The sequence below is a fragment of the Siniperca chuatsi genome, linkage group LG10 (genome assembly GCF_020085105.1).
Source record: "Siniperca chuatsi isolate FFG_IHB_CAS linkage group LG10, ASM2008510v1, whole genome shotgun sequence".
In the NCBI taxonomy this organism is placed as follows: Eukaryota; Metazoa; Chordata; class Actinopteri; order Centrarchiformes; family Sinipercidae; genus Siniperca; species Siniperca chuatsi.
The window spans coordinates 18,094,299-18,120,602 of NC_058051.1; the positions used below are offsets into that span (position 1 = coordinate 18,094,299).

Below are 26,304 nucleotides of genomic sequence, written 5' to 3' on the forward strand. Positions count from 1 at the left end.
TATTGCCTTATCATTTTACAACAAAGCCGTATAACTACCTACATTTCTCCACATTGTGGCTACCTGTAAAGATACTCGTGTTTTAGGGCCTATGTCCATACATTGGCGATTTGTTAATGAAAAAAAAGGAAATGATAACAACGCACTGACCTCAGACAAATAACTTACATTTCTTTCTATACTCTGCCTCAGATCTTTTATCTTTCATGAGCTGAACAGCACCCGTGAAAGCAGCATCTCCTGCGCAATTTACAGTAAAACTGTTCCTCCAATGGTTGGATTAGGTGGGAGTGGCTGTAGAAGACACATAAATCCCCCTTCTCTGACGTTTGTCCTCCTCCTCCTCGGTTGTACTTTTACCGGGCAGCTAGCAGCGGCGTAGCATTGAATTTACGACACTGGGAAGCAGCTGTGTGGCCGAAATAACCAAAATTAACTTTTCAAGCGGACGCGGTTGTCAATAAATAATCCAGAAACCATGACTAGCTACCACAAACCCGATGAAAAAACTCTGCAGGGGCTGAAAGACTGTGCTAACAAGCTCAGGATCCACTCCATCAAGGCAACATGCGCCTCAAACTCGGGGTAAGTTATTTAAAGTTGTGTTAGCTGGAATTATTTAATATCACACGGCTACATATGAAGAAAATATGTACATGTTGAAACGTCACTGTAGCAGACGCACGTTTTACCTGCGGGGCCCAGTTGCACGTGTTGCAGATTATCTTCACGCGGTAGAAAACGTAGCCACATCAGACGGCTAGCAAGTAATTATGCAAACGGTTTCATAAACGTTTAAAGTTACTTTGGGAGTTACGTTTGTCTTGAGTCTACAGTCTACGCTAAAACTAGCATAAGATAGCAATTTGTGGACTTTTATGGACGCTGAAATACTACACCAATAAACACCAATGGCAGCGTTAGTATAGATAGTTGGGTTGTCTACGGTCGGTGCAAGCTAGCTGAGAATTCAGGCTTTCGAATAACTTACTTACTAGTCAAGTAGCTTGTCATTGATTAGCTCCGACTTGCTTTCACTAGCTAGCTAACAAGAAATCACATGACCATGCGAAAGGATATATCTCATGGTCAGTTTGATGTTGTAAATTTAAAGTTGCAGCTGCGTCCTGAAATGCCAGACAGAGACACAAATGCACATAAATTGAATTGCTTTCAGGAAATCTGTGTCAAGTATGATAACCTCAAAAATGGCTAGTCAAAAGGGCACATGTGGTAAGCGAGAATAGTTTCCAACGTTTCCTTGTTGCGTGGGGTGTAACTTTATATCTTCTGTGATCTAGAGATTATGGCTGCACTTTGCCTTTCTACTATTGTCAGGATTACGATTAGGTCTATACATCTGTGTACACATCCAAAACTAAAACCACAATGTACTTAGTATCAGAAATGCATGTAAATGAAATAAGGCGTTTTGGATGCCTCTCAATTTGCATTAATTAGCTGGCTGTCACATGAACCATCATGCCTATCTGTGATAGTAGTTTGTATAGGGAGGACAGTTTTGAATTAAAACATCTCCCCCGCCAGCCCGCCAGCCAGCCCGCCAGCCAGCCAGCCCGCCAGCCCGCCAGCCATTTAGCTTGTCACAGAAAATAGATTCCTGTAACATTTTTGTGTAATGTTGTTTTTATGCATGTTTCATAGCATCCAGAATCAGAACAGTGGTGAAAAATTAGCAGGATTTTTAAATATGCATTCAAGGACCACACCTCCCCTTTTTTAAATTTTATATATTATATGTAGCATCTATCAATCACTTGGCCAGCTACATCACATTTAGATTGTCCCCATAGTCACCAACCCACTTTCACTATATTGGCATTGCATCCTCAAGAAATCTGGCATTGTCATTTTGACCTTGAGGCAAGTCCAACTTCATAAAAGGAAGTGTTTGTTGGTAGACGTGTGTTGTTTTTTTTTTTTTTTTTTTTTTTCAGTTGTCAACTGACAGGAAATGGATTAATTCTATTCAGCATGTCCTGACTATCAGGCATCTCATGTTCTGATACTGCTGTCTCCCTTAACAAAGGAGGTCTGAGTTTTGACACCCTGCTTTCAACACATGTTCATTATTTATCTGAAATGGAACATGACACTTGAGGAGCTGATTGCTTTTATTATGGCTTATGAATTTACTTCAGTTTATTTCTCAGCAGGTTATCGCTCAACAGAAGGACAAGGGGTAAACACAGCACTGGGTTTATTTATTATAAAATGTGACCATGATGTGTGTTTGAATAAGATAAGTCTGTTTCCAGCATGGTTAAAATGATGCCATTTGGATCTTAACCCACATAGGGAAGCTGAGATGCTGTTGAGTAATGTGGGATTTCTAAACATGTCTATTACAATACTTGGACCACTATGCAGCAACTAACAGTTTCACAAGTTTGCTTATCATTTTTATTATAAAGGCTCTGGAGTGTGGCAACATAACAGATGTGATAATGTTACAGATTAACAATCTATTGACAAGTGGTATTCCTAGTTTCTCTTTTTAAAAGGATCATTGCTTGCCGAGATTATCCTTTTTAGAATGACTGACTGATTGTGTTACACAAGTGGTTGTTCTTGTCAAACTTAAACTAAAGGTAAGAATTCCTGAATGTAGCAACACATGCATGTATGTGCATGGTGTGTGGACTTTATCTTTTTTTTTTTTTTTTTTCCAAATAATGGCATTTTTACCGTGAACGGTTATCAACAGGCTGTCTCTATTTTTCTCTCCTCAGTCACCCCACATCATGCTGCAGTGCAGCAGAGCTCATGTCTGTGCTCTTCTTCCACACCATGCGCTATAAAGCAGATGACCCTCGTAACCAGTGTAACGATCGCTTTGTGCTCTCAAAGGTTGGCATACATTTCTTTGTTTGAGATAGATTGATGTTCTTTAGGTGGTCAGCACACCCGAGATGTGGTAACACCATTGTTGTCTCCTGTCTCCCCCCCCCGTCACTAGGGTCATGCTGCACCTGTCCTGTATGCTGCCTGGGCAGAAGCGGGTTTCGTTAAGGAGTCTGATCTGCTGAATCTGCGCAAGATTGAGTGTGACCTGGAGGGCCACCCCACACCTGTAAGTCAAGAATGCTGAGTTGCTTCTCTGGTGTCGATCTGTCCTTGGAGAACAGAAAGAATACCATGTACAAGTCATGTTTTATCTAGTATAACTATTTCTCTCCCCCCCTTCTTTTCCCCTCTTTCCTATTCACCAGAAACTGGAGTTTGTTGATGTGGCTACAGGATCTCTGGGACAGGGTCTCGGAGCTGCATGTGGGATGGCCTACACTGGCAAACACTTTGACAAATCAAGGTGAGTATGTATACAAAAACTATATGGATTCATTAAGAGGTTCAAAGACTTGCTTTAATCCTGCTTATTAGAACTGGTATATGGTGATCTGGAGCATTAGTCTGAAGAGCATACATACAAGAGCCTGCAGTGAAGCCAGGATTACAGTTTTGTCCACAATGTAAGGGATTCAGTTAAATACATAGTTCCTATTTATTTCATAGAGGCAATTTACAGTTGTATGCAAAAGTTTAGGAACCCCTGACAATTTCCATGATTTTCATTTATAAATATTTGGGTGTTTGGATCAGCAATTTCATTTTGATCTATCAAATAACTGAAGGACACTAATATTTCAGTAGTGAAATGAGATTTATTGGATTAACAGAAAATGTGCAATATGCATCAAAACGAAATTAGACAGGTGCATAAATTTGGGCACCCCAACAGAAAAATCACATCAATGTTTAGTAGAGCCTCCTTTAGCAGAAATAACAGCCTCTAGACGCTTCCTATAGCCTGTAATGAGTGTCTGGATTCTGGATGAATGTATTTTGGACCATTCCTCCTTACAAAACATCTCCAGTTCAGTTAGGTTTGATGGTTGCCGAGCATGGACAGCCCGCTTCAAATCACCCCACAGATGTTCAATGATATTCAGGTCTGGGGACTGGGATGGCCATTCCAGAACATTGTACTTGTTCCTCTGCATAAAGGCCAGAGTAGATTTTGAGCAGTGTTTTGGGTCGTTGTCTTGTTGAAATATCCAGCCCCGGCGTAACTTCAACTTTGTGACTGATTCCTCAACATTATTCTCAAGAATCTGCTGATATTGAGTGGAATCCATGCGACCCTCAACTTTAACCAGATTCCCAGTACCGGCACTGGCCACACAACCCCACAGCATGATGGAACCTCCACCAAATTTTACTGTGGGTAGCAAGTGTTTTTCTTGGAACGTTGTGTTCTTTTGCCGCCATGCATAACGCCCCTTGTTATGACCAAATAACTCAATCTTTGTTTCATCAGTCCACAGCACCTTATTCCAAAATGAAGCTGGCTTGTCCAAATGTGTGTTTGCATACCTCAAGCAACTCCGTTTGTGGCGTGTGTGCAGAAAAGGCTTCTTTCGCATCACTCTCCCATACAGCTTCTCCTTGTGCAAAGTGTGCTGAATTGTTGAACGATGCACAGTGACACCATCTGCAGCAAGTTGATGTTGTAGGTCTTTGGAGGTGGTCTGTGGGCTGTTTTTGACCGTTCTCACCATCCTTCACCTTTGCCTCTCCAATATTTTATGTGGCCTGCCACTTCAGGCCTTAACAAGAACTGTGCCTGTGGTCCTCCATTTCCTCACTATGTTCCTCACAGTGGACACTGACAGGTTATATTTCTGCGATAACTTTTTGTAGCCTCCCCCTAAACCATAATGTAGAACAATCTTTTTTTTTTCTTTTTTTTTTTTCTCTCAGGTCATTTGAGAGTTGTTTTGAGGCCCCCATGTTGCCACTCTTCAGAGGAGAGTCAAAGAGAACAACAACTTTCAATTGGCCACCTTAAATACCTTTTCTCATGATTGGATGCACCTGTCTATGAAGTTCAAGGCTTAATGAGCTCACCAAACCAACTGTGTGTTCCAATTAATCAGTGCTAAGTAGTTACAGGTATTCAAATCAACAAAATGACAAGGGTGCCCAAATTTATGCACCTGTCTAATTTCGTTTTGATGCATATTGCACATTTTCTGTTAATCCAATAAATCTCATTTCACTACTGAAATATTAGTGTCCTTCAGTTATTTGATAGATCAAAATGAAATTGCTGATCCAAACACCCAAATATTTATAAATGAAAATCATGGAAATTGTCAGGGGTTCCTAAACTTTTGCATACAACTGTACTTGAATCAACAATACAGTTGGCGCTCTGTATGGATTTTGGAAGGCAACAGGATGCAACTATTAACTTTCGACTGTAATTAAGTGGAAAGGTAAAAATAGCCGCTTTCTTTTTGTTTCTGGTGGTATAAGCAGCCAATACGTTGCAAGAATCAGTGATGGGAATGACTTGTATTGGATAGTTTAAATGTAATGTTCTTCACTCAAGACCAGTGGTTTATTCTTTCACTTTCCCTTGAGTAGTCCACCTCCAGTCTCAACTCAACAGACTTTCATTCATTATGTTTCCTCTTTCTACATTGTGTTGTAGTTATCGTGTATACTGCATGATGGGTGATGGTGAGTGTTCAGAGGGCTCAGTGTGGGAGGCCATGGCCTTTGCCTCCTACTACAAGCTGGACAACTTGGTGGCCATCATGGATGTCAATCGACTTGGTCAGAGTGAGGCTGCACCCCTGAAGCACGACATGGAAACCTACCGCAAGCGCTGTGAAGCCTTTGGGTCAGTACCAAACTTCAACTTTCCATTCCTCCACTTTTATTTAATTTCCTAGGAAGCATTTTTATGTAATGTTTTTTATTTATTTATTTATATATTACTGTGAAACTTCTTGGGTTGAAATTTCATTTGGCCACCTCTCACACATCGGTTTTTCACATGCTTGATGGATTTTCTTTCCTCCTTTGGCTTCCTGACCTTTCTGTTCCATCTCTGCTACTTTTTTTAACACTGTTAATAAGTTTGATTACTTAACATGTTTGTTCAGAAATTTAATACACCCTTGTGTTTTTGGTTTTTATTTATTTTATTTATTTTTTGGGGGGTGGGTGTGATGTTTTTAAAATTGATCTATGTTTGTGTAGGTGGAACACGTATGTTGTGGATGGACATGATGTGGAGGAGCTGTGCAAAGCTTTCTGGCAGGCTCAGCAGGTGAAGGACAAACCCACTTGCATTGTAGCCAAGACATTCAAGGGCAAAGGACTCAAAAGTAAGTGTGGGTTTTATATGGTGAATATTTTATTTACTTAACTGTTTTTTTTTTTTTTTTTTTTTTATTCTTCAAATTTGACTTATGAGATCTTTTCATTCCTTGGCTGTAGATATTGAGGATCTTGATAACTGGCATGGAAAGCCCATCCCCAAGGACAGGGTGGATGACCTCCTGAATGACCTACAGGCTCAGATCCAGGTCCCCAACAAGACCCTGTGCCCTGAACTTCCCAAAGACGACACAGCACCTGCAGACCTTAGCGTTATCTCCCTTCCTTCACCCCCAGCATACAAAAAGGGAGAAAAGGTACTTAAAGCATGTGTAATAATGGGTACAAAGCCCCAGTTAATGAATAGTCGGTTAAAGTTCACTGATGTTTTAGCATTAAAAGTCTCTTGTTGGCTTAGTGGGTGGATACCCTGCCTCGATACTGATATCAGCACCAAGATAACTTCTTAACATACATGTAGAATGTTGTTTGTTGTATTAATTACCTTTTTGTTAATCTGTGTTTGCTTACACCTGTTCCTTCTGCCCCGTCAGATGGCAACAAGGCGTGCATATGGTGTGGCACTGGCCAAGCTGGGCCAGGCAAGCCAGAGAGTGGTGGCCCTTGATGGAGACACCAAAAACTCCACCTTCTCCGAGACCTTTAAGAAGGCCTTCCCTGAACGCTACATTGAGTGCTTCATTGCTGAACAGAACATGGTACACAATATTTGTCTTCACAGGTGATTTAAATACTGCAGTTGCTAAGTTACAGAAGTCAGACATGATTAACTCCAAATTATGAAAGAGGGGTAAACTTGGCACACTCTTCACTACCATAATCTGCTCCACATTGGTCTAGTCTGTTACTATTCTTTTTCTATCATGATAATCCCAGCCTCTCACTGCTGCTTGTCACTTGTGACCAATTTACATGCGCCTCCACACTTTGCTTAATCGCATCCGCTGTCATTAAGACTCACCCATATTACTGATGTCTTTGCTTGCTGCTGCAGGTAGGAGTGGCCATTGGCTGTGCCACCCGTGACCGCACAGTTTCATTTGCCAGCACGTTTGCTGCCTTCTTCTCCAGAGCCTATGACCAGATCCGCATGGGAGCCATCTCCCAGTCAAATGTCAACCTGGTAGGGTCCCACTGCGGAGTCTCCATCGGTAAGCTTTCTGCTGAAGCGTCACTAGTTTTCTATAGGGCAGAGTGAGTGTGCCCTGTCCATGACTGATCTTACTCTGCCTTCAGGTGAGGATGGTCCTTCCCAGATGGCCCTAGAGGACTTGGCCATGTTCCGTGCTATCCCAACATGCACTGTGTTTTACCCCAGTGATGCAGTGTCCACAGAGAGAGCTGTTGAGTTATCAGCCAACACAAAGGTTGGTAGGCCACCTTGTGGTATGTTTTGTCCAGAGTTGTCTTCCCAATAACGGGCAAGTATCATTACTATGTTTTAACTAATCACTCTATATTCTCAGGGTATCTGTTTCATCCGTACCAGTAGACCAGATACTGCAGTCCTCTACTCTCCAGATGAGAAGTTTGAAGTGGGTGTAGCCAAGGTAATGATTAATACCATAATTTTACACACATTAAACCTCGTGCATGAAGTAGCCATTAGCAACAAAAAGAGATGGGAATGGGACCAGAAAAATATAGAAAAATGTCTGTACTTTACCAGGTGGTGCGCCAGTCTGACAGCGATCAGGTGACTGTGATTGGCGCTGGTATCACTCTGCACGAGGCCCTCGCTGCTGCTGATATGTTGGCCAGTGAAGGTAAACTCACATTGCCCTCTAGTGGATAGATGTAGTAATTGAGGCCTAACCACCATCCACAACTCTCATGTTTGGTAATTCCAGGGATGGAGTCATCAGCTGCTCAGTTAGCTAGTATGGCCTAATAAACTTGCTGAAAGTAATGATTTCCTAATGAATTCCTTTTTAGGGAAGAACATCCGTGTGATTGACCCGTTCACTATCAAGCCCCTGGATGCCTCTACCATTCTGGCCAGTGCCAGAGCCACAGGTGGACAGATCATCACTGTGGAGGACCACTACAAGGAGGGTGGGTAGTTTTGTGCTTGAGTGTCCTATTGGAGGGTTCTCCAGTCATGTGCCTACAAGGTTTGAGACTTGGCTCTCTCGTGAGAGAATGCACCAGGGGCCACAATGTCAAACGCTTGAGTGCTATTGGTTGGCCTCCAGTAGTGAGATTTCTTAATAGTGGTGTTTTTTGTGCAGAGATTTTTCTTGATCTACCAGGGTTTAATAATAGAGCATCATCTTGTCATCTTGAACTAATTGGTTACTGCTGTGTGAATGTGCTAATAAAAGAATTTGCCTTTATCACCAGCGTTCTGTATTGATTCATTGTTGGCCTCTCTGGTTTGTCTCCTCTCTCAGGTGGTCTTGGTGAAGCAGTGCTGTCAGCAGTGGGCAAGGAGCCCGGCATTATTGTGACCCGGCTGGCAGTTAGCGGTGTACCTCGCAGCGGAAAGCCCCAAGAGCTGCTAGACATCTTCGGCATCAGCGCCAAGCACATTGCCAAGGCCGTGCGTCAGACCTTTGCAAACTAAGGACTGCGCCTGATCTCTTGCTTGCTGCTCTGTTGCATCACAGCCAACTTTGTGCCCAACTTGCAGCTACCTGGTGTGATTATGTGAAGTTCTCTGTGCTCAATTGCCATCTTGTGGCTTTGACTCAAGAGCTTATCACAGATAGAGAGATGGGAATAGGAGTGAAGTGTTGTTAATAGTCCCGTGTGCACTTTCTAGTACCCTCTGTTCCCTATGGGTTCTACTCTGCAACATTCCTTTTATGCATCCTTGATCATGTTTTCAAAAAGGGTGTCTTGCAAGTGGCTCAGAAAAGCATCACTTAATCTGTAAATGCAGTATATTGACTTTAGATTTAAATTTCAAACCTGTCATTCCAGCAGCCCGTCCAGGTTCTGATCCATTGAACTGCATTCCAACCATCATTTCTCTCACATGACTATTGCATTCCTGACTACCATGCCTCATGTTTTCCCACTTGGGTGGCATTCTTTTTCTAAGAAGCACTGTTACTGTTTGTCATAAATCCAGTGTACTAGATCACTTCTGTAGTTGTGTTCAGTCACAGCTTTTTAGGCTTAGCTGTGGTAGAGAACGGTTTCCCAGTGTGAAAAGTTAAACCTTTTTTTTTTTTTTTTTTTTTTTTATGAACTGTTTGAGCATTCCTCTGATTCCTGGCCACACGGGCATCACACAATGTTACTGGCTTCCAGGTCACCGGTGTAATCCTGTCATAGCTGTAATGTGCTGAATAAAAATGATTAACCGAATGCCATTGTCTTTGTTTGTGTGTGTGTTGTCTCCCCCCCCACACACACACATCAGTCGTCCACCACTTTGGTTCCAGCATGACATATATCTTAACTATTGGATGAATGGCAAAACATTTTTGTAATTATTCATGGTAACCAAAGGATCAAGCCTATTGACTTTGGTGATGTGACCTTTGATCTAATGCCACCACTAGGTCATAGTGTGCACTTTACACTTATCCAGTGACATGTCTCAACATCTACTGCATGGATTGGCACCAAATCTTTTGACATTTACGGTTCCCAGACAACATTCTACCCACTTCTACCCCTGAATTTTTCTTTTCTGCAAGCACTATTATAAGGATTAACGTGAAGTTTCACAAACTTTGAGATGGGTTTCCATGAAATTTGCAGAGGTATCCATTGTGCCCAGAGGATGCGTCCAAAGGATTTTGCTGACAGCGTGTCTTTTTATCTAACGTTAGTGCCACCCTGATGTCACATTTGTGGTTTTAAGTGAAATGTCTCATAATGAGGTTAACTTTGTCCAATTTGGTTTATGACAAATACTTTTTAAAAACATTAGCCTAAGCTATTATTTTTTTACTGCTAATTAGCAAGTGTTAGCATGCTAACACACTAAATTGAGATGGTGAATGTAGCCAACATTATACCTGCTAAACAGCATGTTGGCATCAGTCTCACAGGGCTGCTAGCGTGGCTGTTGATGCCTAATCTTGTTTGCCACATAGGGCATTTACAGATGTGTGCCATATATGTTGTAGAGCTGGCAGTGGTCAGACTGATATCTTTATTCTGAGTGACAAGATGGCAGAGACAGAACAAGAGATGGTTAAAAAGTGCTTTGTGTCCTAAACCACTGACTGGACCTGAAGGAGAAGATGAATTATTTATGTTGGATGAATCCTAGGCTTCTGCAGTGGAAATTGTTAATCCAGTGTGTTGTCAGAGTGAGGTTAGGGAATGGGTTGAATGTGGTCAGTGGATTACTGCATGTTCCTGTCAAGATTTAAATGAATTGTCTTTGGACACATCAGTATTTACCTTGGAAGAGCACATCAGGACCTGAGTGTTTAGTGTTAAGTTGTCCAATGTGCCATTTGGAAAATGTCTGGGTTCTACTGTTGTCTCAGTCTCATCAGCTGAGTTTCAGGTGCAGAAAAACAATACCAGATGACAAATTATATAAATTTGATCTAATGGATATGATTAGAAATGTTAATGTCAGTGAATCTTGTTAATCACAGAAGCTGTTGTCTAGGACATGACAACATGCACACACATTTTGACAGATTGTGTGTGTGTGTATGTGTGGTTACTGAGTAAAGAAAGAGGGGCTGTCAGCAGGTTTCACCCCACAGTGAAAATCCCAGTTTGGCTCAAATCTGTTGAGTGGCACCTGCTTGGCTAAGTAGTTAGCGTGGTGCTCACACACTCCAGAATACATGTGTAAGCATCACAGTGTATGTGCGTACAGACAATATGTATGTACAGAATGTAAAGACGGGCTCATTGTTCGTTTCTCAGAGGTTGTGTTTGTTTTCATACATAGATGCTAGTGGAGCTTGGCCCAACAAGGTTGACTCTGACCTGAACTGTCTATAACCCTGTCTCTTGTTGGAAAATGTCCAAGATCAGTCAGAGAAAAACACACAGACACTGACAGGGCATCACAAATTCATGTGTCAACCCACATGACAATGTCCAACTAGAATGTATCACAGGTATATGAAACTTACTGTGTTCCAGTTTCTATCTTTTGCTCCCTGTCCGTTTCCCATCTCCTCCACAAATCCCTGCTTTCCACCTAGTGTTAGCAGACAGTTATGAAAGGGTGAGGAGACGAGGAGGAGCAGGGCGGGTCTGTGTATTTCATGGTACGATGAACGAGGGCCTTTATTAACAATGTGAGAGTTTATTTTTTTACCTCTCCGCCTCCTAGATATTCCTTCCCACCGTCTTGCTCTTTCTTCGTTTCAGCATTCACTCCGAGTTGGGGGCATGTGCAATATGGTTTAGTACTACTTTTGGCCAACTCACAACAGAGAAACTGCACCACAGCTTTCACTACAAGCGTTCATAATCTCAAATTGTACGCTTTTCTGGAGAGTAATCCTCTTGTGTAAACTCTCACGTTGACTTTCTTCCCTTTGGCGTGACTGTCCGCACCTTCTGTGGATTTGCTTTGTCAACACTTCGGCCCTGAAGATCTAAAAGTTTTGGACTTCTCTCTCCAACTGAAACAGCTTAAATTGAGTAAACATCCAACAATGCAGATGCCAAGGACATGTATCATGTTCATTTGTCTGTGTGGCACAGCTTTATCAGGGCGAAGCCTAAACTCTTTGCGTGCCGTGGATGCATACTTGGAAACCTCTTCTGAGACACCTGAATTAGAAACAGCAGCCGTTCATCCACCTGGAATCGAAAGAGGAGTGACCTTCTTAGATACATATGTTTCAAGTACAACTCTCCCTGCTGGTATGCTGATGTTTTTGTCTTTGAAATGTTGCCTGTTTCTGTCTGCATGAATTTGGCTAATAAATGCTTTAATAACTGAAATAGTTTTAAGGTATTTAGCTTATAGTGAAAAACTAACTTTTTATTTCTTTGTCTTTAATTCTGCTCTGCTTTATGACTGGTGATGAAGAGAGTGAGGATGAACATCCCCACATGGAGGCAGAGGAGGCAGGGCAGCATCAAAGAGTTGATTTCAGGAAGCTGGAGGTTGGTAGAAGAAGGAGAGGTGCCTGGGGGAAGAGGAAACATGCAGCTACAGTGGAGGCAACTGCATATAGAATAGTATGGCACTTGATTCTGCCATGTGAACACAGACATGCATGTTTATAAATAAAGAAAAAACAACAAAAGGTTGCACATTTATCTTCCATGTGGGCGATTTTTTAAACCCATGTCATACTCTGGTCTAAGACTTTGTTGTTGTACGTTGATTTACTCCTTTGGTGAATCATGCAAGTGATTTATTGTATTATTGTAGGCAGGGTTGGGGCGACCCCTAATGGGCTGGAGGAAGCGTGGAAAAGGAGAGGAGGAGACCAGCGCTCTCATGGCTGTACTGAAGGAGCTTCATGCTGAAAAGCGGCGGCTAATGGATCAAGGGAAAGCAGAGGAGGAGGAGGAGGAAGAAGAAGAAGAAGATGATGATGATGATGATGATGATGATGATGATGATGATGATGAAGACAACGATGATGATGATGATGATGATGATGAAGAGGAGGAGGAGGAAGAGGTAGAGGTTTACATGTTTTTGTACAAATAAGGCCGTTGTTTTGCTTCAGTTTATTGAATCATCCAGTTGAGTTAATGAAGCAATTTTCTGTCATGTAATTATTTTTTATTTTTCTGTGTCAGGAAGAGGAAGAGGAAGAAGAAGAAGAAGAAGAGGAGGAGGAGGAGGAGGAAGAGGAAGAAGAAGAAGAGGCAACTGAGCCTCCCAGCAATCAAACAGAAACACACTACGGCTTTACAGAATCTCCTCTCAGAGAGTGTCAGACTGCTGACAGAGAAATCAGCTGCAGGGGCATCGGCATGACTCACCTGCCAATCATCCACAACCTGGAGGCCACAAAGCTGGACATGGCAGGTGTGTGTGTGTGTGTGTGTGTGTGTGTGTGTGTGTGTGTGTATGTTGTGGTGGTAGATTGATCATACAAAATGAGCATGTTTGTGCTTAGTGGGATGGTACAAAATAGAAGTGGACTCCATAAAAAGTAATACAGCTGTGAAATTGATTACTTATGAACTGGTTTATTTTTAAATCAGCTTATTCATTAAGGTAGCTCTAATTGCCACTTTGATGCCACTAGCCATGTATTTTATGTATTTATTTTTTAAACATTTATGCATTTATGTTTATTCATGATTTGCTGTTATAGTCACTTTAATGCCTTAACAGTAGTACATAGTATTTGGAAAGAAAAGTATAGGTCAAAATAGCGAATCATTAAACCAAAAACTAAAACAACAAAGTTCACCGATTGATTATATTATTGACATCAACGGCAAAACAAAAGTTCCAGCACCGATATGTCAACGTGACATGAACTGTGGGTCAAGTGAAGTTCAAGTGAAGTCCCTTATCACACTCATGTCAAATTGCTTTATATAGCTTTGGCTTTATAGGTCCACTACATGTCCTACATCATATATCTTACCGTGTGATTTATTTTTAAAGAGAACAACATCAGAGTCATCAATCTGCAAGCTCTCTCTGGTCTGCCGAACCTGGACACACTGGACCTGAGCAAAAACAAACTGGAGGATGAGTCATTCAGCCAAAACCCTGTGTCTGTGAGTTACACCGCTCTGTGTGCGTATTATCAATCACCAACCAACACAGCTGTCTACTTCTTCACTGTCAGTCTCAACATTTCAGTCTAATACTCATCTGCAAGTACATCCCACTTATAATGTTGTATTTTGTATGTTTAATCATGCTTGATCTCACTATTACATTAGGGTTCAATTGAGAGACTCCTGTTCTTGCTTTAAAACACTTCAGTGTTACACAGTGTATGTGCTATGTGATACAAATTCACAAGGCTGCAGTCCCAAACCTGAAGTACCAGCCCAGCCTGCTCTTTCTTCAGGCAACAAGTGTTACGACTGTCGTTTCTGTTTTTTAATGCTGCTCTTTTTATGTGTTTGTTTATTATATTCTACATTTTATACTTGCAAAATGTAATGTTCATCGTGCGTCTTTTCTCCTCTAGAACTGGAGAGAGGAGGAGGGGGTCCTAACCAGACTTTATATGTCCAAAAGAGAAAAAACAAATAAGAGAGGCAGAGCCCAAAGGGAAAGAGACAACATTTTGCAATTTAGGTTTACTAAGTTCTGTTTTTTGATGCTACAAATTTGAACTATATCCTTAAGTGTTATTAAAATCAGTTAACACTTAGACTCACTTGTGTGATGGTCAAGTGCCTGAAAATACTTGATGTTATACGAAGGTAAGGGAAATAACTGGTACAAACCCTTACAGCTAAAATATGATGGTTGAGAGCCATAAGCTGAATTGAATTTCTATTTTGAGTATTTAATTGAGTGTTAAATATCCACTGGAGGAAGCGTAGGTTAGCATGTGTAAAATTACTCTGACATTGACCCAAAAAGCTCCCTCTTGTGGAGAATCTGTAGCCTGCTAAATGTGAATGAGTGTGTAAGTTACAAGCCAGTTTTATAAGTCACTTTGCATCTAATTAAAAAAAAAAACAGGCTGTAGCCTGTATCATTACAGTAATAAAAGAGCACTGAAAACTGCATTAACTAATCTTTTCTAAGTATAACCTCTGGTCTAACCTCTAAATGACCACAGGCCCAACACAGATCCTGACCACGCTGAGGCTGCCTACCACACTCTGACCAATCATTACATGCCACCATCAGCATACTCTCACAGCATTGGCTGGACAGACCTGTTGGAAAACAGCTGCAGCCAATGATGTGGAGAATAAAAAGAAATTATTTTTAGAGGAAGATTTTGTGCTCACATCCCAGTAATGACAGAGGACTGATGGACTGGCTAGAGGGGTAATGCAAAAGATTCAGTCCACTGCTTTTACTTGACACACATCAACCACAGCAGCTTCCACTGAAGAGCCAAACAGAGTGGCTTTACTAAAAATACAATATGATAGATGACATGGAAGAGATGCATACATTTGACATTCTCACATTTGATGTATTTCTGTGAACTCTGTGATTGTGTCCTGCTTGGCAAGTCGGGATGGAAAATTATGGATTTTTGAGACAAGAAGTACCGATTTAGTCTGTTTTATCTTTCTGGCCTGTTCACCCCTCCTTTTGCTGCGTGTCATGTAGAACTTGACCTTTCTGAAGAAGCTGAACCTAGATGGCAACCAGCTTACCAGGATCCCAGCACTGCCGCCATCTCTGGAGGAGCTCAAGATTAACAACAACAAGCTCAGTACACTCACCCCTCACTGTTTCAAAGGTAGGACTTGTGTCTGTGTACATGGAGGACAAATGTATGAGTCCATTATGTATGAAAATAATGATAATATTATTTACTATCGCCTTCTAGGTTTGATGAACCTGTTGAATCTGGAGCTGGAGGAGAATACTCTCCATGAGGGCAGTGTGTCGCCACTAGCCTTCAAACCATTAGAGAGACTTCTGGACCTCCAGTTGGACAACAACCGCTTCCGTTTCCTCCCGCTGGGCCTTCCTCCCTCTCTTCAGGTGCACTGGTATCACTTTACTGAATCCTGCAGGGAACATCTTCCTCCTTAAAATGTTAGGATCAGCTAAAGGAGCCAGCTGGGTCAGTGACTCAGGATCACTTCAGAAAGCCAGACACTAACATGAGGACAAGAACTATGTCACCTTGATGCCCCAAATCAGACATCCTTGTCTAGCTGTGTCTTTCTGTTCGTGTAGGAGCTGGAGATGAATGAGAATCTGATTGAGGAGGTGACAGAAGAGCCACTGAGGGGCTGTGTCCATTTGAAGGTGCTGGACCTGAGTCACAACCTGCTGCATGAGCAAAGCATCGTTACCCAAGCCTGGACCCGTCTCAGGTACGTCCATCCATCCAGAGCTTTTGATTTAAAAAGAAATCTGCAGTCTCTCCATCAGCCACAAGAGGGTAGACTAGTGTTGCTTGGGATTTTGAACACTTTTGTTATAATTTTTAATGTTTAAGCAGTTATCAGTTGATGGTTGTGACACTGAAAAGATGTGAAATAACACATTTCCATCAAAAGATGTTAGATCTTCTGATTACTTCAGATTACTATTCCTATCATCAATATCACTAGATATGATGTGAAAAATGTGCATAAACACACAATCCAGATCAGTACCTTTAGCTTCTTCATCACGTCTGACCATGATTTCAATGTCTTTGACTGACTAATTCACACAAAGACAGACACATTCTTTTTCTATTTTCCTCTTCTTCTTTCTCTCTCTCTCGCTCTCTCTCTCTCTCTCTCTCACACACACACACACACACACACACACACACACACACACACACACACACACAGGCATGCACACACAAGCATGCATACATATCACAGAAGTTATGACAGCTGACCTTGTGTACTTAGATGAGCAGGCGTGTGAGGGAGAGATTGAAGGCAACTGTGTGCCTGTATGGGCATGCTGTGTATGTATGTCTCAATGTGTCTGATGGTGTGTGTGTGTTGTTGTTTAAATATAGTGAATTCCAGTGGGTTTTTTTTGCTCCCTGGGATCCTTGTGAACCACAGTGGGAGCTTCAGGGAAAAGTGAGGAAAAGAAAATGCTAAAGAAACACAGGAAAGTGCAATTGGAGGGACTTTGGAGTGAACTAAATGATCACATGAAAGAGGAGATCTTTTAATCGCAGAAAACAGTAAAACACAAAACCTTCTCCAAAGAGGGACAGAGAGATGATGTGAAGAAAGGAAGAGTTTGAGTGAAACTAAAATGGAGAAAATTCAACTGGGCTGCAGTCCGAGCCTTCGTTTGACCTCTGACTCGATTGTATTTGACATCTGACACTTGACCTCATTAGTGTCGAGAACAGCAGTCTTCCTATTGGCACTACAGGCTTATTAGCTGGTCCTCTATTTTAAAAGCTTCCTTCAGCACTGCATAGACAACAGAGTGTGAACTAATTCATCTCAACCTGAGCTACACCAACACAGCAGGAGTTGATACCTTAAAGGTCATTTGCGAGACCCGAGCGGCATAAAACAAGGCTCCTCCCTGTAGTTGGATTATATGTTATTCTGCAAACCTATAATAATTAAAAAGTCTTGAACTACTTGCGGAGAAATGTATTCATCGTGCAGCAGAAGTGCGTGGAGAAATAGACTGAAAAAAGGGAGAAAGAGAATGAAAAGTAAATTGCATAATGATAAAATAAACTGGAGTGTGCTGGTTCTGGTTACTGTTCCATGTCATGGAGTCAGTGTTATTGTTGCCTCCTGCTGGGGCTCAGTGAGTGGAGGCTACTGTGGAGGATACTGGAGGTTACAGGGAGCTGGGGAGTGCAGTTTGGACCTGGGATCTGTCTCAGGCAGACCGGGCCGACTGCCAGCATCTCACCTCATTATCTACATTGTTAAAATATCTCATCTGTGGTGAGTACTGTGTGTTTGTGTATGTATAGATGCATGTATTATAACCTAATATTATAGGTATTTAGATTTTCTGTTTCCCACATCCCCCTTTTTTTACTTTGTGAACTTATCCCAGATCTGTCTCTAATTTGTGTTCCTCTGGGTGTGTTTACAATTGCTGCCAATGTGCGGACATCATGTAAGCATACACACATGCTTAACAACCAGTGGTGGAAATGTACTTCAGTAATGTACTTGAGTACAGTTTTTAGGTTCTTGTACTTTACTTGAGTATTACCATTAAATGGTACTTTATACTTTCCTCTGCTCTGAGGGAATTATTGTACTTTTTACTCCACTTCAGCTTTAGTTACTAGTTAATTTGTTATATTAAGATTTTACATACAAAACAAACTTAATACAACTTAGATATAAAATATAAAAACGATAAAATGTCATGCATTGCTATAGATTAAACAGTCAGTATATAAAGTAATTAAGTAATTTTGAACCCCACCTCAACTGACTATAACAGTAAAAGGCTAACTAAATAATAACATATATAATGATGTATAATACTTTAACTTTTTTGTATAACACTTTTACTTTTGATACTTTAAGTGCATATTGCTAATAATACTTCTGTAAATGCCTCTCCTCAGGGGCAAAACTAACAGCTGCCATCTTTAAGCACACACATGCACATGTGAACACACACACACACACACACACACACACACACACACATAGACACACACACATCTGTTTATTGTCTTCTCCTGGCTCTTTATGAACCTGTCAGCTCAAATAACAGTCTTACATGCCTCCATATCCACTCTTCCTCTAGTCGATCAAAACTGTGATCACATCACTGCTGCCAGCCAACAGACCTGACTCCAATCTCTGCATGTTCACTGACAGAACCAGAACATGTTTTAAATTACTTCCACTAATTAAAGAGCTACATAAACATCACTCATTCCAAAAGTCCAAAATAATAATATTTTATGGGTGGTATGTTTTCAATTGCAGTTTTTATTTCATGCCCTCAAGCATTTTTAATGGGAAAATGATCAGAATCTGGACTTTCTGCTTAAAGTACCTAATACCACAGGGTGTTCTGCAGCTTAACATAATAGCCTTGTAAATGTGTCATCAGCTTAAAAATGATCCATAAAAACTACATTGGCAGTATTGATTAATAAGTGACAGAGAAGTGGTGTCTTATTTTATTTTGCAGTTTTTGTCCATTTGGTTTTAATTAGTTGTGTCATTTTGACAGAGCGGCTGTTGTTGGAGAAGATGTCTTTGTAGATTTATCATCGCTGTGGGCTCAGACTGACTGCATGTAGGCACAGGTTCAGTGATCATCGCACCAAAGATTTGTGTGATGTGTTATGTTATGACATGTCGAGCCTGATGGGACTTGTAAAGAAAGTTCTTTCATCTTCAGACCAGCACAAATTGGTTTCGTAATAAGCTTGCATAAATGGGACAACAAGCATGCGTGCACATACGCAAGAACACACCAGCTATGCTAAAGCATCACGCAGTTTGATTACAAACATATTATATTTGGAATGGCAGTGTTTTCTATCTGAAAAAGTATGTATGCTACACATGCATATACAAATATTCACAATGGATGGAACAGTCAATTCACTATGTACCACTGAAGTAAATTATTAAAGTCATATTCTGTGTTTAATTGAATACATGTGCTTCAGTCTGTTTTCGACAGATGTGACAAATGGCCCAAAATACTCCCAGATATCAGTTTCATAAATTCAGTGCACACAGAAGCCTACACCATAATGACATGATGTAGCTGAAGCCATGTCCTGCCATCATCCATACATCATTCGATTTTTTTTAAAGTCCAGTCTTGGTCTGTCTAGCCTGCCTGGCTACATTACCTCTACTGGTTAGGTTGCCGAAGTGCAGTGCTGGCACGGTGGGCTCAGCACAGATTGAACCGTGTGTATATGTAAGTATTGTACTTGTGCTTCTGTATCTGTGTGTGTTTAGGAGAGCGAGACAAAACCCTCTGTGTGCTGGTTCCCATTAGAACCCAACGCCCTGAGGATGAGCAGACCATCGGCTTGATTACTCCTGGCCATATTTTGCGCAAAAACATGGCCACACACACATCTGTGCACACAAACACATTTGGTTTTATGTAAGTGCTTTGTGCCTCTCTATAAATGCTTTAGAAATGAAGTAATATATGAATCTTGGAAAGAGAGTGCATGTGAGTATGTGCCTATGGGCTTGAATATAGGTATAGTATCTATTTGTGAATTTGCATTTTCAATTGCATACGTTTGTGTTTGTATATACATGTTCTTGGCACATCTCTGTGTCTATGAGCATGTTCATTTGTCTGTGTATGCGTTAGTGTTTCTTCTTCGCGTGATGTTACACGTACACAGGCATGTGTGTGTGTTGGTGTGTAGGTGCCAGTGGGTGGGAGTGTAGAGGGTGGAGGACTCTGAGAAAAGAGGACTGTGTGTCCCTCTGCTCATTAATACCATGTGGAGCTCTAAGCAGTGGTGGACTGCTGCTGAGCTTCCTGGCAAAGATTTAGAATACAAATCAGCAGCACATAACTGGTCTTAACTGGTACTGAGAAACAGACAGAGCGATATATTTTTGAGGGTTTAAATTTCAAGCAGAAACCATATTTTCATCGCAATGCATAACTGCCACAATATATATAGGTTAAACAAAAAGCCTACTGTGTGTTCAGTGAGGGTTGGCTCTGTCATTGTGCTCCCTCCCCTGTGTCTTACTTCCTTTTCAGTAAAACATTTATGGTTGGATTAATTTGATGTTTTATTACACTTCTGTTAAGCAGAGAGGTATGTAACCAACATCAGGTTTCCTGAAGTCTATTGTGGACTTTGCGTAACCAAACTGAGGGAGGAAGGATTCGTGCTAATCTTTCCTGTGATACTGACAAATGATCAGAAATTGCTTAATGTACCAACGTTTTGATTGATTTTGGGATTTTAACCCCTTCTCATTGTCACATATCTATTTCATGGAAACCCTAACCCATAGCCCTAATCCCCCCAAAACCCACCAATGCAATGATTAATGTAACCTGGGAGTTGTAAAGTTCAAGGGAGGGGAGTTAATGCAGAGGTCTTACTGTAGGTCACCTTTACAAGCAGTAGAAATGCTGAGGCACTGAACATCAGTCAGACAGATGCCACATGTCTCCCACATCCATAACCCTTCACTCTCTTTCTCTTCATTGGACCCCATTTCACTTCACTGTGTGGTTATTGGCTGGCCACTGGGCCAACTGGCTCTTCATTGTGGTCTATGAATGGCCGAAGAACAGGAAATTAGGTTCCTCTCCTGCTGTGAGCTGTGCTGTAAACTCACAACAGCTGTGTGGGATCGTGAAACAAAAACATTGAACCCCTGTACTACATCTTCGCCTCAGACCCATGATATCTGTTCCTCACTCTATGGCGGTTAATTCTCTTTCCTGCAAACCAAACATTTTCATACCCCTTATCTGCCACTCAGCCACAAATTCCCCCTCAAACTGTCATGCTCTCTTACAATGTACCCCCCAGGCCCCATTATTTTCTCCCCTGCTGCTCCCCATGAATCCCCCGCAATCTAGCCTCCCACTCTGCACTCCTGACTCCCTGCCTCCCCAACAGCGCTATGCAGGAGTCCAGTATCTATAAAACATGAGGTCTGCAGTGAAAATCCTTGGAATCAGAGTGGAAGTGGGTATCCATTATTATATTTAATCTAGAGCCCTGTAAAACATTACATGCTAAGCAGGTGTAATGTGTGTCAGCATGTTAACATTTGTTACTGAGCACTAAACACAAAGTACAGCTGAGGCTCATGGGAATGTCATTCGTTTTGCAGGTATTTTGTCATTTGCAAAAGTATTGGACAAAGTGAAATTTTGACCTGATTATGATGCTAGGGGAAAAGTCAGGAGATCACCAAAGTCAGTAGGATCTATCTTCTGGGGATCATGAATGTCTGTAGACAATTCCATGGCATAGCTGAGATATTTCAGTCTGGACCACAGTGGTGGACCAACCGACCGTCTAACAGTGGACATTGCTGCTAGCATTGCAAAAAATATCAAAAAGACAAATTTTCATTTGAAGGTCTTCCTGTAGATATCTGCCTGAGATTGATGATTCTTCTGTGTGTTTCTTTTCAGGTCTCTGGAAGCCTTGGACCTGTCCCACAACCAGTTCACCTCTGTCCCAATGAATCTGCCTCGCTGTCTCCGTAAACTCACCCTCCAACACAACAACATCAGGCACATCCCCGCCTTCACGTTCCGTCACTTGCGGCCCGGCCTACAGTCCCTCCATCTATCCCACAATGCCTTGAGCAATGAGGGTATTGAACAAGTCTCTTTTGTTGGAACATACCGCTCACTGGGTGAGCTCCTATTGGACAACAATCATCTGGGGGAGGTCCCTCGCTGCGTTCGACAGTTTAAGAACCTACAGGTGCTGAGACTGGACAACAACCAGATCAGGTAGATTCGCACTTTCTATTAAGTCAGTTTTTAAGAGTCTTATGTGATTTTCATAATGCAGGGATAAGCTAAATGCTTGCGTGCTTGTTACCCAATCCTTTCCTAATACCATTAGCTCTGCTAGTGCAGCTCCCTTTAGAAATTACTCTAAGGAGCTTGGCAAAGAAAAATATTGTGGCACATTCAGTGTCTTATGGAAATACATTTATTCAAACTGACATTTCAACAACAGTCCTCCTCAGCACAAAGAGGAACACAATGACTTTTGTTGTCACATCAATTTCTTATTACTGTCTGTGAACGGTACCAGACTCTTTGTTCCCTTTGATCTAACACAGTAACCCTTGGTGACCAAAGCAACAATTCTGACTATGATTTATATGACTTGTTTGTTATCATGGTCAGCAGCCAAAATTGATGAATGTACCTCAAACAAAAAACCTGGCAACTACTGTAGAAAAGTGTTAGCAGGTTGATTTCTTCACTTGGGTCCGAGATTTCCTGAAGTGATGTAAGAACCACACAGCAATACTTTGTGTTAAATATGAAAATTAGCATGCTAACGTGCTGATGTTTAGCAGGTATCATGTTTACCATGGCTACAATCATAGTGTGTAGCATGTTAGCATGCTAACATTTGGTAATTAGCACAAAACATAAACTACAGCTGAGGCTGAATGGGTCATAAACATAAGTATTGGACAAATAGAAGTTTTAGGTGATGATGGTGCTAGAGGGAAAGTCAGGGCACAACCAAAGTTATCACAATTGATCCTGAGGGGAACATACATGTGTGTACAAAATTTCATGTCAATCCATCCAATAGTTGTTGAAACATTTCACTCAAAACCACAAATGTCAATGCTGGTAGCAATAGTGGAAAACTCAGGGGATCACCAAAAGCGTAGTATGTCTAAATTTAAGTCTTTGTATGTTGTGGTTGCAGGCTGGTGAGGCAGTGGGGAGTGTGCCACCCTCGTAATTCTGGCTCCACCTTGGCTTCGGTCCACTTGGAAAATAATCTGCTGGAGGTGGACAAGATTCCCCCAAATGCCTTCTCCTGTCTCACCGATGCTCAGGGACTGGTCCTCTATCCACAGCAGGGGCACTCACACGACCAGTAGACCACACTGTGGGACAGACATACACGGATAGATACATACCCACAATATACGCATGTGCATCATCATGACATACAGCTACTTTCTGGGGGTTTTCTGTATCCTTCATTTGCCTTCACTGCTTACCTCATTCGTGCATCAAACCCATCAAGCAGGGTTTACAGGAAAATAGCTTCATGTAGTTTTCTTAGTCAGTCAATGCTATCATTTTATCATTTCAAAACCCATCTTTTTCTTTCACATCTCATCTTTGATTAAGGAAATGACTGTAATGTTTGTGTAATTTACACGGTAATGGAACTAATCATTATATAAAGTGCTCTTGGAAGTGTAAAAGAATAATACATTGCAGTGGAATCCAGATCCGCTCAAAACACTGGTTTTAATCTGTCTTTTCATTAAAGTATAAGGTATTAAAGTGATACTTTTGAGAAAATGAAGACTGAAATGGATTAACCCGTGTCTCTAGTCTAAGTCTGGAGCTTACAGGAGGAGTCTTTAGTCAGGCTAAGTAGAAATAAAGTAGGTGTGTTTGGATGTGACAGGGATACCAGGGGGTCATGTAGCAGTCAGATTTTGGGATTGCAGCATGGGGGTCCCTGAAAATATCTAGTGACACAGTATGAACCTAAGGGGCCCATTAGGAAAGAAAATATAAACATCACGCAGGTTTCCTATCACCAGATGAGTTCCACATAAACATCCACCACCAGCTGCTCAGCAAAAATACATAGAGTCACTCTGACTGTAAGGGGGGCCTCAGTCAGGGCCTCCAAACATGTAGAGGTGACGTCAGTCACTGTAGGATTTTGAGCAGTAACTGGGGTACAAGTATGTGTACATGAGAGGTATGGAGCAGCCCATTATTTGGGTTAGAACTAAGGAAGACGGGAAAAAGGTGAGGAACGTGTTAGCACAGTGGAGCTAAGGGACAAACTACAAGCTGACTTTTAAAACACAATACAACGATTGTTCTTAGAAAGTATCTAAGCTGATCAGTGAAAGATGAGAAGAGCAGCAGTTCATGTCTAGTTAAGTCCAATATGACGTGGCTGGAAGACAGAGAGGAAAGGAGATTTAAAACAGAGAAGGAGGGAAGGCAGAGAGCTGGGGCACGTTCTGAGCTCTTTTCCCGTTTGGGAAATAAAGCCACTGGAGCTCTGGTGTCCTGCCAACTTTACTGACAAAATGACTTCCCAGATCTCAATGTTCTCTCTTTCTCTCTTTGTGTATCTATCGCCACTACCGTATCTCCCTGTCCATCTTCTGCTGTGTGTCCCTCTCCCAATGCCTATTTCCTCTCTTACCTCCTCTTGCACAGTTAAATACAAAATAACTAACAATGCACCATTCTTCTGTCTCAGCATATCTATGATCTTGGCCCCTTCAGAGATGCTTTGAGCTCTGTGGTGTGAGTGTGATGTGAATGAGAGCCTTGCCCATAACCTTTCTTTGTTAGGTACAGTCTTGATGAGAACATAACGGAGCCAGAGGAAAAAGCACAAACCCTGTTGCACTCTCTGTTATTGTTTGCTCTGAAACAACAACTCTCTTTCCTTTTATTCCTCTCATCCTGTATTATCACCAAAAACTCACAATGTAGTCAGCTGCTTTGCACTAAATCCTGCTGCAACAAGCATGATATCTGTATTTGCAGTCTCACTGAGAAAAAAACAACAAGCTAAATATTTTATGAGAGCTGATGCAAGTGCAAGCAATTCAGCAATTCAGTGTTGCAGAAGTCTGTTTAATTTGTTAATCCCCCCGTGCAAAGACACAATACGCTTTACAGTATATCACTTAGAGTAATGAATATAATTAAAATCATAAAATGTTGAGTCGTGCTCAGTGCATGAAGTCGTAATTTACAGGCGGTGCACTTGCTGCGTTAGCTAGCTGGCTCCAGGTATAAGTGTTCAACAGAGAGCAGTGTTTCTGCAGCTCTAAATGAAGAACAGAAGGTCCCTTGCAGACGCTAGAGTTACATGAGAGAGAGGGAGGGAGGGAGGAGGGCTGAGGCAGAGAGAGATAGACAGTTAATAAGAGAAAGAGAATGAAGCTGGGTTATTAAGAGGCAAGCAGATGACAAAGTTAACAAGGTTATGAGAACACAGTACATACATGGTCTGAATATGTGATATGAACACACACACACACATACACACATTTAAACATTTCCCTCTCTCAGCCTGGGCGTGTAATCACATGTTAGATTTCTGCTTTCAGGCTTGTGCATGTGGTGCAGTCTCCATAATTGTACAGTCATTTTACAAACAGCACATTACTGTCTAAGAAACTACACATTCGCATTTATACTGCAGTTCCTACTCGTACAGGTAGAGCCGAAGCTTGACACAAAGAGGAACAAACAAACTGCATCAGCTCTCGTTTTGCAGTTTCCCATCTTTGTAGTTTTGCACAGATGGATGCTCCAGCTTTGATCTTAAATCCTTCAATGTTCCCTCCACAGCTTGTCACATGGGGTATTTTCAAATTTGACAGGCTCGCCACTTCAGTGTCATCCATCATACTGCGTGTGACATGACTAAACTGTTAAACCGACATCCCATCACACCCAACAGATGTTTCGCATCCTGTCGAGCTGAGGCCAGAGCCTGTTTGTGTGAGGGTGACTGTAGAGCTGCGCAGTGCTTTTCTTCTCCCATGCTCTGTCTGTTCTACCCGGCGACAGCCGCTTCCTGTGTTTGTTATTGGAGGAGTGGGGGAGTGCTGGCTGATAAAATAAAAAGCACTAGTACACACACAGAGAAAAGCAGCTAAAGAATGTATTTCCCTGACTCAGATGGGCAGACACAAGCAAGGCGAAGGGAAAGAGGATGCCTGAGGACAGTTCCATTGCAAGAACATGAGATTGGGCTCCAGTGTTAAGGGTCAACTATTTGGGATCAACAAGAATGTGCTTACTGCAGTGTGTAGGAGAACTAACTGCTCAGCCATCAGCCCTGGTGTCCTTATCCCTGATAGCCAGCAACATTAATGACTATGAAGTATGCTTTTATT

At 41.7% G+C, this 26,304-nt stretch overlaps 2 protein-coding genes across 2 annotated transcripts; both read left to right on the forward strand.

The window, feature by feature from the left end:
- The first annotated feature begins 326 nt into the window (after positions 1-326).
- On the forward strand, positions 327-9,528 carry tktb (transketolase b). Its single transcript, XM_044209740.1, has 14 exons — positions 327-585; positions 2,754-2,871; positions 2,981-3,094; positions 3,234-3,331; positions 5,519-5,710; positions 6,073-6,200; positions 6,313-6,509; positions 6,747-6,911; positions 7,208-7,364; positions 7,450-7,580; positions 7,680-7,763; positions 7,883-7,979; positions 8,149-8,268; positions 8,607-9,528. The coding sequence occupies exons 1-14, from the start codon at positions 479-481 to the stop codon at positions 8,777-8,779; spliced, it is 1,881 nt and encodes a 626-aa protein (XP_044065675.1). The 5' UTR covers positions 327-478; the 3' UTR covers positions 8,780-9,528.
- Positions 9,529-10,058: 530 nt separating this feature from the next.
- Positions 10,059-23,723, forward strand: si:dkey-32e6.6 (extracellular matrix protein 2). The gene is made up of 10 exons (XM_044209739.1): positions 10,059-12,015; positions 12,185-12,261; positions 12,533-12,787; positions 12,910-13,141; positions 13,733-13,848; positions 15,380-15,512; positions 15,603-15,760; positions 15,959-16,098; positions 21,836-22,162; positions 23,109-23,723. The coding sequence occupies exons 1-10, from the start codon at positions 11,805-11,807 to the stop codon at positions 23,284-23,286; spliced, it is 1,827 nt and encodes a 608-aa protein (XP_044065674.1). The 5' UTR covers positions 10,059-11,804; the 3' UTR covers positions 23,287-23,723.
- The last annotated feature ends 2,581 nt before the right edge of the window (positions 23,724-26,304 follow it).